This window comes from Carcharhinus amblyrhynchos, chromosome 23 (assembly GCF_965287045.1).
Source record: "Carcharhinus amblyrhynchos chromosome 23, sCarAmb.v2.hapA, whole genome shotgun sequence".
Lineage (NCBI taxonomy): Eukaryota > Metazoa > Chordata > Chondrichthyes > Carcharhiniformes > Carcharhinidae > Carcharhinus > Carcharhinus amblyrhynchos.
Window position 1 is genome coordinate 10548013 of NC_137346.1, and position 13964 is coordinate 10561976.

The 13964-nt window shown below is 43.3% G+C and overlaps 1 protein-coding gene across 16 annotated transcripts in view; it reads right to left on the reverse strand.

The window, feature by feature from the left end:
- LOC145357267 (neurofibromin) overlaps positions 1–13964 on the reverse strand; it is a 324662-nt gene that overhangs the window by 55412 nt on the left and 255286 nt on the right. For all 16 annotated transcript variants that reach the window (XR_013889280.1, XM_080210466.1, XM_080210464.1 and 13 more), the window contains 3 exons: positions 11124–11338; positions 9913–9974; positions 5687–5801 (listed from right to left, as the gene is read on the reverse strand). Coding sequence is in view for 15 of the 16 variants with exons in the window: in XM_080210466.1 (XP_080066592.1) it covers positions 5687–5801; positions 9913–9974; positions 11124–11338 (392 nt within the window). In the remaining variant the exon portion in view is untranslated. The remainder of the gene's footprint in view (positions 1–5686; positions 5802–9912; positions 9975–11123; positions 11339–13964) is intronic.

The window sequence follows — 13964 nt, forward strand, 5'->3', positions numbered from 1 at the left end:
TCAATGCTCACAAAACACCCACCACTTTGAGATAATTTGGGCATTAAGGTGGTGAGGTGCACGTACACAAACTCTAGGTTGGCAGCCCTTTTTCAAAAGCTAATTGCATTAGGGGGTTTATTTGAGTTAATCCTCCTATCAATTCTAATGGAAAAAGTTAGTGACAATATAAAACAGAAATCCAGTTTGCATTTACATTAACTGGTGGTTATTGGAGGAATTTTGTTCCTTGTTCTTTGGGGGACAAAATTCTGAAACAGGAACAAAAAGTACTGGAAAAACTCAGCAGGCCTGGCAGCAGCTATGGAGAGAGAAATGGTGACCGTTTTCAGTCCAACGTGACCCTTTTTTGAAACTGGGAAAGGGTCTGAGAAAGTGATGGGTAAAGCAGGAATGGTCTGGTGGAATAAAAGGGAAGATCAGGGATGGGTTAACACATGAGGGAGATTAAATGCTACATGGAACAAAAGGCGAAAGGAGTGGCAATGGCTGTAATAAAGAAACAAAGCATAGGTCCAGACTAAATGTTTACAGCCAAATAAAGGTTAGCCCATCAAAAAGCAAAGACAAGATACAGATGGACATCCTTGACAAAAAAATATTCAAAATCAATGACAGAGTTATTAAACTCAAGTTATCTAGTTATTAAACTAGAAAGAGTGCAGAAAAGATTTATTTTCTACCGGGACTTAATGGTTTGAGTTATAAGGAGAGGCTGGATAGACTGTGACTTTTTTCCTCTGGAGCGTAGAAGGCTGAGGGGTGATCTTATACAGGTCTATGAAACAGAGGGGCATAGATCAGCCAGACAGTCAACATCTTTTCCCTAAGGTAGGGGAGTCTAAAACTAGACGGCATAGGGTTAAGGTGAGAGGGGAGAGATACAGAAGTGTCCAGAGGGGCAACTTTTTCATGCCGAGGGTGGTAAGTGTTTGGAACAAGCCGCTAGAGGCAGTAATAGAGGCGGGTACAATTTTGTCTTTTAAAAAGCATTTGGACAGTTACATTGTTAAAATGGGTGCAGAGGGGTATGGACCAAATGCGAGCAATTGGGACTAGCTCAGGGGTTTAAAAAAAGGGCAGTTTGGACAAATTGGGCCGAAGAGCCTGCTTCCATGCTGTAAACCTCCGACTCTATGAGATCATGGTCTGACGTCATAAAACTCAACATTGAGCCCAAAAATCAGGAAGTGCTGAAGATCCTCAGCAATGTGCTGGGCTTCACTGTAACACTGAAGCAAGCAGAGGACAGAAACGTGAGTTTGAGAGCAAGATGGTAAATTGAAATGGCAAACAGCAAGGAGGTCAGGGTCATGTAGGCAGACTGAACAGAGGTATTCTGCTAAACCGGCACCAGTTTGCATTTGATCTCCCTAATGTACAGACGCCCATATTGTGAGTGGTGAATATAGTGGACCAAATTGAAAGTAGTACAAGCAAATTACTGCTTCACTTGGAAGGAGTATATGTGGCTTTGGACATGAGGAGAGAGGAGGCAAATAGGCAGGTGTTACACCCCTTGCATTTGCATGGGAAGGTGTTGTGGGAAGGGAATGGGTTATTGGTAGTGATGGAGTGAACCAGGATGTTGTGGAGGAAACAGTCTCTTTGGAATGCTGACGGTGAGGGGAAGTTGTGTTTGATGGAGGCATCATACTGGACTTGGCAGAAATGGTGGAAGATGATCCTTCCGATACAGAGGCTGGTGAAATGGAAAGTGCGGACAAGGGGAACCCTACGATAGTTCTCAGAGGAAGGGGAAGGGGTGAGGGCAGAAGTGAGATAAATGGGTTGGACAAATTAGGGGTTTTGTCAACCAAGTTAAGGGCATCCTACATTGAGGAAAAAGGTAGACATGGTGGAATCATCGCCTTGGAAGGTCACATTATTAGAACAGATATGATGGAGACTGAGAATCTTGGGAGAATGGTATGACATCCTTACAGGAAGCAAGGTGTGGTTAAGTGTAGATAAAATAGCTGTGGGAGTCTTGTAATATTCATGGGCATTCTATCCCCATAAATGGAGATGGAGAAGTCAAGGAATGAAAGAGAAGTGTCAGAGATGGATTACGTGAAGGTGAGAAGGGTGGAAATTGGAAGCAAAATTGGTTAATGTTTCTAGTTTCAGCTGAGGGCAGGAAGCAGCATCAATACAGTCATCAAAAAAGTATGTTGGGAGAGGGCCTGAGTAGGCCTGGAACAAGGAATGTTCCACATATCCCACAAAAGGAAACACACAACTCTGGTCTATGAAGGTACCCTTCGCCACACCTTTCATTTGGAGAAAGCAAGACGTTAAAGAAGAAATTGTTCAATTCCAAGCAGACAGAAGAGGACGGTAATAGATGGGAATTGTTTGGGAGTGGAGGGTCCTCAGATCCTCCTGATGGGGGATGGAAGTGGGATTGGGACAGGAAACATGAAATAGCATAGGATATCAGAAGAATTGTGAATGCCTGTGGGAAAAGACAGGACAAGTGGTGGTTAAAAAAAAAGTTAAGATGGGAACAAATAAGTTCAGTGGGTGGGGGGAGAAAATAGGCTGAAATGATGGGGACTATCCTGCTTGTGGATTTTGGGATGAAGTAAAAGACAAGTTGGGAAGCTGTGGTGAGAGCATCTCCTGGGGAAGCGAAGTTAATGACATCCTGGTAACTATGGTTTGATAGGTTTGGGGTGGTCATGGTCTGGACAAGTAAGAAGAAGCATCTCAGAGTTAGCACCCAGCCTCTGACAGGTAGGGGTTGGTACACCAGACAACAGCAGCATCACTCTTTCAGCAGGTTGAATCATATAGTCAGGGCTGGACTCCAGAAAATGGAGTGCAGCAAGTTCAGAGAGTGACAGGTTAGAATGGATGAGGGAAGCACAGAATTTAACATGGCTGATGTCACAACAATAGTTCTCAATGAAAAGCTCAAGAACGGGCCAGCAGGTGGAGAGGAAGAGTGCTAGAGATGATGAAAGTGTCCTGAGTGGACCGGTAGGGGAGGAAGGAGAACACCTGCCCAAAGAAATCAACATGGAGATAGGAGTGATGGAAGGAGTGTTCAACATTATGCTATGCCTGAAATTTACTGAGGTTGGGGCAAAAGGAAATAAAATGGAGTCCTTTGCTGAGTACAGATCATTCAGAGTCAGAGAGGGGAAGGGCAGAGAATACAGTGAATACACTGCAAGAGGTGAGGTTACAAGAATGGATGGAGTCAGAGGGAAGGAGTCGTAGGAGTGTCAGTACCAAAGGCTGTTGGAGCTAGCATTCCTTAACAACAGCCAGGAGGAGAAAACATTTCTTAAGGTGCCAGATGAGATAAAGAATAAAATGCAACTGGGGTTTTGAGAGACGGTGAGCCAGTGCTGCTGGAGAGAGAAGCCAGGTATATGTGGTGGTTCTCAGCACTGCATGTGGATCTCAGAATGTGTCAAGAACAGTAGTCAGAGAAACACTGTATGCCTCAGAGATAGCTGCAATCCTGGTTGGATTTGAAATGTACTAAGGATGGAATGTCAGTTGGCATTCAGGTGGGGCAAATGGTGGCAGTCACTCAGGAAGGAGATGTTGTTGTGAAAGCAAGTTTTGGCAGACACCTTATCAAACACCAGCAGGGAGATGGAAAGCAATGAAGATAAAAGAGACAATTAGAAATCATGGAGCGAAGGGCAGAACTTCTTAAAGCTCAGCATTCCTGGTTGAGAAGTAGTAGTGAATTCAACACCAAAGTACATGCAAAATACTCTGAATGCTGGAGATCTGAGATAGAAACAGAAATGTGCTGGAAAAACTCAGGTCTGGCAGTATCTGTGGAGAGAAAACAGAGTTAACATTTAAATCCAATACAATTTTTCTACAACTGAAGAAAGGTAGAATGTGATGGGTTTTATGTTGTTAAAATTCTCAAGGAATTTTTTAATTTTTTCAAATAATCACCACAAATTGTACACTGAGTTATATCAGAATTTTTGTAAGAATGAGTTAGCCACAAAATGAGATACCATGTTCCATTTTGAGGCAGCCTTTCAGTCTCAACCAGACAGGCGAGAGGGCAAAACATAGAAAGAGGATGCTGAGAGGCAAAAAAAAGGAACAGTCACTCTCAATACAAAATATTCATTTAGCCCCCTGATTATAATACAGTTTCAGCTTCCATTGCATACTCCTCTACCCCCTGTAGACCAAGATCAATTAGGGGTCCAGAACCATTTGACACAGAATTTAACGCAAGCCATCGGCCCGCAAGAACAAAATACTCCCACCAATTCCCTCCTGTTCTGCCAACACTATAGAAATTAATTGTTCTTACATTATGTGCAAAGTGCAGAGGCACAAACTATTTGTAAAGTACATGCACCAGAAACTACATGGGAGCATGATGCAATGAATACTGGCTGCCATGAATGAGTACTCGCGATCCATCATCCCATAATTCATCATCAATTCAGTTTTTCAATCACTGAAGCATTGCTTAAAATCATCTCATGCCATGTTATGATTCATCTTTCCCTCGGGTCTTTGCTCATGCTAAAGGTCAAGCATGGCACACAGGAGGATGCCAGCCAGCAAATAGCAGTTCAGCTATTTTGCCGCTTTTGGGATGGCACGATGTTTCTGGTAGACCCTCACTCACTTAAAATAAACCCTCCCTTTGATGTTTTCCAGATGGTCAAACACAAGGTTTTAGTCAAGGCAATCCAGAGCTTTGATGGATATCACTTTGCATGTGCATTTTCAGAATATGGATGAAAGTGGCAAGGCCACATTTACCAGGTGGTTTACCAGGCACACTGCAGAGGGCAATGATTCACAAACCTAGCATAGAATTAGAGTTAAGGATAGGGATGGCAAATTAGTGAATCATTTGGGTTTTCTAGCTATTTGACAACTTTACAGTTCGTTATTTCTGGTGCTGGTCCACAAATAATCAAAATTATTGAATTTGATTTCACAAGTTGCCATGGTGGCATTTCTTCAGTACCATAAACACTACACTTCAAATCATTCCATGGATAAAATAGCCCCATGTACATTAGAGATGATGGCCTCCGTGCCTTGTAGCAATGAAATTGTAAAGAAAATTCTAAGAAGCAGGAATGAGATTTTGTTACTTCTTGGCCCAGTGGAAATCTCCCTCACTGTGGGGTGAGGGGGGCGGGGGGTGCAATTTATCGGAGCATATAACCAATAGGCCTGCTAATGTTTCTGTACAACATAATCTGTTTTTAAGTGCACAGACACTTCAAATTTCTTTGTACAAGTGCACATGCACAGTAATGTGAAGGAGCCAATTTGTGTACTTAATGCACAGGAACTTTTGGTTTGCTGTGTGGCCCTGCAGCTTAGAGGGAATATTGTAATAAACTAATCGTTACTTGGAGACAAACGCTCCATTACCAGCTGGGCTTCTTCCAGGTCTCAGGGCTGCCTTGTCTACAGGTCTTCATTTAATCTCAAAAGCAAACTTCTGTGAAATTTCACAGCGAGTGCTTATTTAAGCACGTGTGCAAATACCACTAAACATAATAATTCCAGCTTTCAACATTTTCAAAGTAGCTCCATAAGTCCTGCAACATCAGTACTGGTTTAGAGGCATGGCTTTTAGAAAGTAAGCGCTAAGGTTAAGATTTATAAACTTAAGTTTAGAAGGGCAGCGTAAGGAAGACAAGTCCAAGTAACACTTTGCAGTCACCTTGCTCAGGATCCGAATGATCTGCTTAATCTGGCCATGGGTCACTCGCTTACTGATGCAGCCAAAGACAACGAGGGCTCTTGGTTGAAGAGACGGGTTGTACTGGAATGCAAATCTATGTAGAGTGAGAACAATTAATAAAAAATGAGACAAAGTTGCAATAAAATCAGATAATGCATTGCGTGAACACCAGATCAACTAGAAGAATCACAGACCAACACTACTAAAACCCACAAGGACTTGAATAGTCACTGGTTCAGTACTCAGCTGATGCCCAATTCGCCAATCTCACAAAGTGGTTAATACGGGTGCAATTCACTCAATTCCCACCTGGCCTGGGTGGGACTGTTGTCGGTGTGGACTTGATGGCCGAATGGCCTCCTTTGGCCCTGTAGGGATTCTAATGACTTTGACGCAGGGAGGAAAAGTCCACTCACAACTCCCTAATGCTGTGGCAAAGCAGGCACAAAGGAACAAAGGCACCCTTTGAGTGCAAATTTGGGCTTGGATGCTGTCCTTTAGGTAGAAAGATCACAATACGAAAGATCCCCACGTTCTGGTGCCAGTGATTCCCTCTGAAACCCTGCAGTATATTAACTAAGAGCTGTCCTTTCAAGGTGAAGTGGACTTTCCTTGCAGTTGTTGCAGCCCTCTGTAAATTCATCTTAATGACAACCCACAGTGACATTAATGTGCCCCTTCTATAAATTATTTTTAAAACACTTTTCAGCACCAAAGCAGAGCTTGGAATAGCCAGAAATCTTAAATCGCTCAAGGGAAATGGCAACTATTCATCAGACATATTTGTACCTGTTATAAAGATGCAGTGTCGATAGAACAATGCAGGTTTCTGCACTGGGAAAGACATACTGTAGAATAAAGTGACAGTCTCCATTTCACTATTATACTATTAAATATTTCACTGTTTCAATTGACAAAAAGCAGAGATGCGATGCATGAGAGCATCATGAAATGGTGGGACACAAGTTTGATCCATCTGCACTGCTGCCTCACAGCGCTAGGGACCCAGGCTCGATTCTCGGCTTGGGTCGCTGGCTGTGCGGAGTCTGCACGTTCACTCCTTGCCTGCGTGGCTTTCCTCCAGGGTCTCCGGTTTCCTCCCACAGTCCGAAAGACGTGCAGATTAGGTGCACTGATCATGCTAAATTTTCCCTCAGTGTACCCAAAAAGGCACCTGAGTGTGGCAACCAGGGGATTCTCACAGTAACTTCACTGCAGGGTTAATGTATGACTAATGAAATAAACTTCTAACTTTTTGCTTCACTCTCAGACATGATGTTGAAGGAAAATGAGAATGGCTTTAACATGCAAGTCTCCTTGGAGCCAGAAGACACATTTCCCTGTATTCTGGGACACTGGAGACACACAGAACATAGAACACTACAGCACAAACAGGCCCTTCGGCCCACGAGTTGCACCGATCACATCAACACCTACCAATCAATAGACCTATCTATAACCCCCAATCCCATTAAATTCCATATACTCATCCAGAAGTCTTTTAAAAGACCCCAGCGAGTTCGCCTCCACCACCACTGACAGCAGCCGATTCCATTCACTCACCACCCTCTGAGTGAAAAACTTACCCCTAACATCACTTCTGTACTTGCCTCCCCGCACCTACAATCTGTGTCCTCTCGTAGCGACCATTTCAACCCAGGGAAACAGCCTCCGAGAATCCACCCTATCCATTCCACTCAACATTTTATAAACTTCTATCAGGTCGCCTCTCCAGGGAAAAGAGTCCCAGCTCCCTCAACCTAACTTCATAAGGCATGCCTCCCAGTCCAGGCAACATCCTTGTAAATCTCCTCCGTACCCTTTCAATAGCTTCTACATCCTTCCTATAGTGAGGTGACCAGAACTGCGCACAGTACTCCAAATGAGGCCTGACAAGGGTCTTATAAAGTTGCAGCATTACCTCCCGATTCCTAAACTCAATCCCTTGATTAATGAAGGCCAGTACACCATACGCCTTCTTGACCACATCCTCCACCTGCGAGGCCGATTTAAGAGTCCTGTGGACCCAGACCCCAAGATCCTTCTGCTCTTCAACATACTAAGACTCCTGCCCTTGATAGTGTACTCATTCATCCCATTGGTTCTGCCAAAATGGACGACTACACATTTATCTGTGTTGAAGTCCATCTGCCACTTCTCCGCCCAGTCCTGCATCCTATTTACATCCTGCTGCAACTTTTGACATCCTTCCAGACCATCCACAATACCACCGACCTTCGTGTCATCAGCGAACTTACTTACCCATCCCTCCACTTCCTCATCTAGGTCATTTATGAAAATGACAAACAGCAGGGGTCCTAGAACAGATCCCTGGGGCACTCCACTGGTGACTGACCTCCATGCCGAAAAAGACCCATCCACAACCACTCTCTGCCTTCTGCAGGCAAGCCAGTTCTGGATCCACAAGGCCAAAGGCCCTTGGATCCCATGCCCTCTCACCTTTGCAAGAAGTCTTGCATGGGGGACCTTATCAAACGCCTTGCTGAAGTCCATGTACACCACGTCCACTGCACTTCCTTTGTCAATGTGTTCAGTCACATTTTCGAAGAACTCAACCAGGCTCGTAAGGCACGACCTGCCCTTGACAAAACCATGCTGACTATTTCTGATCATGTCAAACCTCTCCAAATGCTCGTAAATCTTGTCTCTCAGAAGCCTCTCCATCAGCTTACCAACCACTGAGGTCAGACTCACCGGTCGGTAATTTCCCAAGCTATCTCTGTTCCCTTTCTTGAAAATAGGAACTACATCCGCAATCCTCCAATCTTCCGGAACCTCTCCCGTCTCCATTGACGACGCAAAGATCATCGCCAGGGGCTCTGCAATCACTTCCCTCGCCTCCCACAGTATCCTGGGGTACATCCCATCTGGTCCCCGCGACTTATCTATCTTGATAGAATTCAAAAGTTCTAACACATCCTCCTCCTTAATATCCACATACTCAATCTTTTCCACCTGCTGCAAAACCGTAGCAAAATCTCCCAGATCAGTTTCTACTGTGAATACTAAGGCAAAGTACTCATTAAGCACCTCTGCCATTTCCTCTGGTTCCACACAGACCTTTCCCCCTTCCCCTTTTATAGGTCCTATTTTCTTATCCTTTTACTTTTCACATATTTATAGAAGGCCTTGGGATTCTGCTTAATCTTACTCACCAAGGCCTTCTCATGACCCCTTCTGGCTCTCCTAATTTCCCTTTTAAGCTCCCTTCTACAATCCTTATACTCCTCAAGGTCCTTAACATCTCCTAGTTCCCTGAATCTTTTGTACACCTTTCTTTTCCTCCTTACTAGGTTCACCACAGCTTTCGTGCACCACGGTTCCCGTGACCTACCAAAACCCCCTTGTCTCATCGGAATGTTGTCATGCAGAGCTCCAGACAAACATTCCTTGAACATCTGCCACCTTCCTTCGGTACTTTTCCCTAAGAATGCCTCCTTCCAGTTTATTTGTCCAAGTAACTTCCTGACTTCTTCGTATTTCCCCCTACTCCAGACAAACACCTTCCTAGCCTGCCTTATCCTATCTCGTTCCAATGCAATTGTGAAGGAGATAGAATTATGATCACCATTCCCAAGATGCTCTCCTACCGAGAGATCCATCACCTGTCCTGGTTCATTCGCCAGTACCAGGTCAAGTACAGCCTCTCCCCTCGTAGGCTTATCCACGTACTGTGTCAGGAAACCTTCCTGAACACACCTAACAAACTCCTCCCCATCCAAACCCCTTACCCTAGGGATATTCCAGTTGATGTTTGGAAAATTGAAGTCTCCCATCACGACAACTCTATTATTACTACACCTCTCTAGAATCTGTTTCCCTATCTGTACCTCAACTTCCCTGTCACTATTGGGCAGCCTATAGAATACACCCAGCAAAGTTTTCGACCCTTTGCTGTTCCTAACTTCCACCCACAGAGACTCAGTAGATAGTCCCTCCACGGCATCCTCCTTCTCTGCAGCCATGACACTGTCCCTGACCAACAGTGCCACTCCACCACCTCTTCTGCCACCCTCCCTGTCTTTCCTGAAGCATCTGAATCCTGGCACCTGAAGTACCCAGTCCTAGCTTGATGAGACCAGCAAGGTGGGGGAGGGGAACATTTAAGAAGTAACTATAATAAAAATAAAATCAGAAAAAGAGTAACTAATTTTTTGTACAATGTGCTTACTAATAAAACCTACTTTTGTGCTAATTCTGTCCACTGGTCCAGCCACTTGCAGGTTGGTATATCTCTCATACAGGCCTGAAAATAAATAATGGATTATTACAACTTCATCACTCTTGACTGTAATCAAATCTTTGACAAAAAAAAATCACACAACTTATTCGGCAACATTTTTCCTTCATTAACCTGGGAATTTTCCTTTGAAAAACACATTTATTTGATCACCATCAAATCAAGCCATCTCCCACAACCTTACAGTATATTAACCAGCTTGTAACCCTTTTTTAACATATGGCACTATTACTCAGATAACTGGAGACCACAACTATTCCAACTGCTCATCAATAAAAGTCAGTCAAAGCATAAATGGACAGCTCAGAAAGTTTAATGCAGAATGCATTCTTGAGGGATGGGCTACACACAGTGAAAAGGGCAGCGTCAATTATTCGTCTTGATTTACTTTTTTCAGTCAAATAATAGCTCTAGTTAATTAGAGCTGACACTTCGAAATTGGTAGAAGACCGTGCAAATAGTTGCTCATGAAACAACTTTGTTTCCTCACTGATACACAGTTACACAATCATTTCCAACAGTGAGAAAGGAGAAATGAAAGCAACTTGATAATTTGAAAATGACCAAAGATACATAACAATTTTTTTAAAAAAAAGCTTTGACAATTTAAGATTCATTTCCCTTTTAATGCAAACAATTTTTATGCCTTCACTTAAAACCCAAACAGCAACTTTCGGCTGAGTGGCACCTAGTCTTCTTGGATGCCTGCCAAGCAAATCACAGTCCAGCATTTCACAATCCTACTTTCTCTTTCCATAAAGTGCCCTGCTCCCCTTTTTTTTAAAGGATGTGTTGGCCAAGTCAAGTCTAAATTTTGAAGCAGAGTAGGCAGCGGGGACTTATTACTGTCAAGCTGTGTTTTGCTAAATCTAAGCGTGTACTGTAACAGCAGTGCGCCATGTCACAACTGTTTCATCCACTTTTGTATTATACCTGACAGACATGTGGAAAACCACAAGCTGTTCCCCATTAGATACCCACTTCCTCACAATGCAATCTTATAGATCACAAGGAGGCTACATAAAGTCTAGAAAGGGATGTGTTGCTCCTCATCAGATTTGTTGCCAACAAGAGCCAGAAGGAATTATTCCATCAAGGGCTGGAAGCTTTCCTGCATGTGTGACTGTGAAGCTGTCAGCTCTTTCTCTCTCTTACCTCCATTATTTCCAACAAGGCTTCAGTTACAGTTTCGAGGGAAGTAAGAGCAAAGGTCTCCCGCTCGTAGGATCCAGGCGAGAAGGAACGATCCCGATAGCTGGATCGGAAAGCAATCACAGCAGCCGATTTGACTTTACTAATCCCAAAGAGCAGGTAGAACTTGGGCAATGAAAACTCAGTTAGACTGAGCCTCAGCACTTGCTTAGTCTCTTCTGTTAGGAAGGAAAGTAACAGTTTTCAAACTGTGAAGCACACTCCAACTCAAAAATCTACAAACTTATTACTTAAACATGGAAACCGAGAAATTACTGGCTGGGATGTGAGCCATATGATATGGGAAGGCTTGATGTGTTCATGCCAATCCTCTAATTACTTTTACAGTCTTCAGCCAATCTACTGTAAATGGCATTGCTTTACGTGGCTACAGCATTCAGTGCATCTAATATGCCCAAAATGTCATGACAGAGACAATACTTTCAAATGCAAAGCAACAGTTTAAATGATTCAATTAAAGAAAAATGTATTATAGAATCATAGAAACCCTACAGTGCAGAAAGAGGTCATCTGGCCCATCAAGTCTGCACCGACCACAATCCCACCCACGCCCAACCCTCATATCCCTACATATTTACTGCTAATCTCTCTAACCTGTGCATCTCAGGACACTAAGGTGAATTTTAGCATGGCCAATCAACCTAAACTGCACATCTTTGGACTGTGGGAGGAAATCAGAGCACCTGGAGGAAACCCACACAGACACAAAGAGAACGTGCAAACTCCACACAGACAGTGACCCAAGCCAGGAATCGAACCCAGGTCCCTAGAGCTGTGAAGCAGCAGTGCTAACCACTGCGCTACCCACAGTATTCTTAAAATTCTTTGTGACATTTGTCCTCTCAGCTTTCACTCCCTAATTAACCCCCCCATCTACTCATTATGGCTGAGATACATAATGGTGGACTGTTCTGCAGGTTGCAATAGTCTTTTAGCATGTCTTGCTTAAGTCATGTGGGTTCCAGAAGTCTATTCAGTTTGGGGGAATATCTTATCTTCACTGGACAAGCAATATGTCTTTCCAGGCAGGATCCAAAGAGAGCAATTAGAAGGAAGAAACTTGACTCATTTGGGGATGCTGAAGACAACTATAGCATCTTCACCACCAGCAGAGATCAATTAACACATGGAGATCAGGATTTAACCAGGGGGGATCTTGGTTGATTTTTGCACAGACACTTTAAACTACCATTCACAATCTCACCATCCCACTCAGCCCTTAAGTGAGCTTTGAACTGTATATTCATTCCATCACAAAGATTGCCTATTTTCACCACCACAATATCGCTCACCTACACCTCAGACTCTGGAATCCTCTTACATGCCATTGCCAGTTGTAGACCATATAGTTCCAATTTTGTCTCTAATTTTCAATTTTCTTAAACTTTTAACTCATGCACAATTATTGTTGTTCCTAACTTATCCTGTACTAAGTCCCACTCACCTGTCATCCTTTGTATCCTGTATTAATGAAATCAGGCTGCTGAATTCAACAACACTTTGATACTCTTACATTTCTGTGATCCCTGATTGGATCCCCAAGTAGGATGCTATGGTTACAAGCAGTTTGGTTCAGCCTTAGACTGCAACCTTCTCTCTAGCATCTGTCTGTGAATAGGCAACCAACTTTATAGCAGAAACTGAAGACAATGGCTTTGGGCCTCCCAAAATTTAGTTGGAGAAATTTCTGCTCATCCTCTACTGAAGACTGGACAAGCAATCTGACAATCTAAAGAAGCTGAGAGGTGGCTGTGAGGAAGTGCTGGGTGCCATCAGCATTTATGTAGAAACTGATAGCGTTTTTGAATATCGCTGAAGGCAGCATGTAGAGGAAGCCGGAAAATGCCACGGACAGTTCTTTGGAGATAAACGCCCCTCAGGGGCAATGGTGCACGCATGAGTACGGCACAGTGGTTAGCACTGCTGCCTCACAGCATCAGAGACCTGGGTTTGATTCCCGGCTTGGGTCACTGTTTGTGTGAAGTTGGCACTTTCTCACCGTGTATGCGTGGGTTTCCTCTGGGTGTTCCTGTTTCCACCTATTGTCCAAAGATTGGAAGGATGCCAGCAGGATGTAGCAGGAAAGACGGTTATATATTTGAGAGGTGACAACACATTGAATGACTTGGGGAGGAAAGGGACATTGGGGAAGGGGGATGGTAGCAAAAACAGAAGGGATTAGGGTGGAGTCTTGGTTCTTTTGAGAACCGGTAGATTAATTTTGAAACTATTTGTCAATCGTTGCATAACCTTTGCTCAATTGGCCTAGCATTGCTAAAATGATTCAAGTAAATCTTCACATTCTTATTAACATTTCCAGATTCCGAATAGGCATGAGTCAGCAGTGCAAAAACACAGACAACATCTGTGCTAACCTAAGGAACAAGTCACACAAGGAAGCCAAGAGCTACACTAACCTCACGGAGATGTGTTTCAGAAAGTCAGTGAACCTTGCTTAATTTCTACATTGCTTCAGACTTGTACACGTTGAACGCATGCAATACTGAGAAAGGCACATTTCCCAGATTTGCCATCCTTAAACCAACAATTAAAATGCTTGCATTTACTAATGTCTTCACTGTAAGAAAACAATGTTTGCTTGCCAGTTGAGGGCTGCAACTTGACAACTCAACAGTTGAGAAATAATTTCAAAATTAATCCACCAGTTTGTGAAAGAGTTTTCAAAATAATTGTGATTAGCACAGACAGTTTTTAATTGAAATATTGTATCTTATAGGCTTAATATTTGAAACCATCTTAAATGTTACGATTTTTAAAAAACTG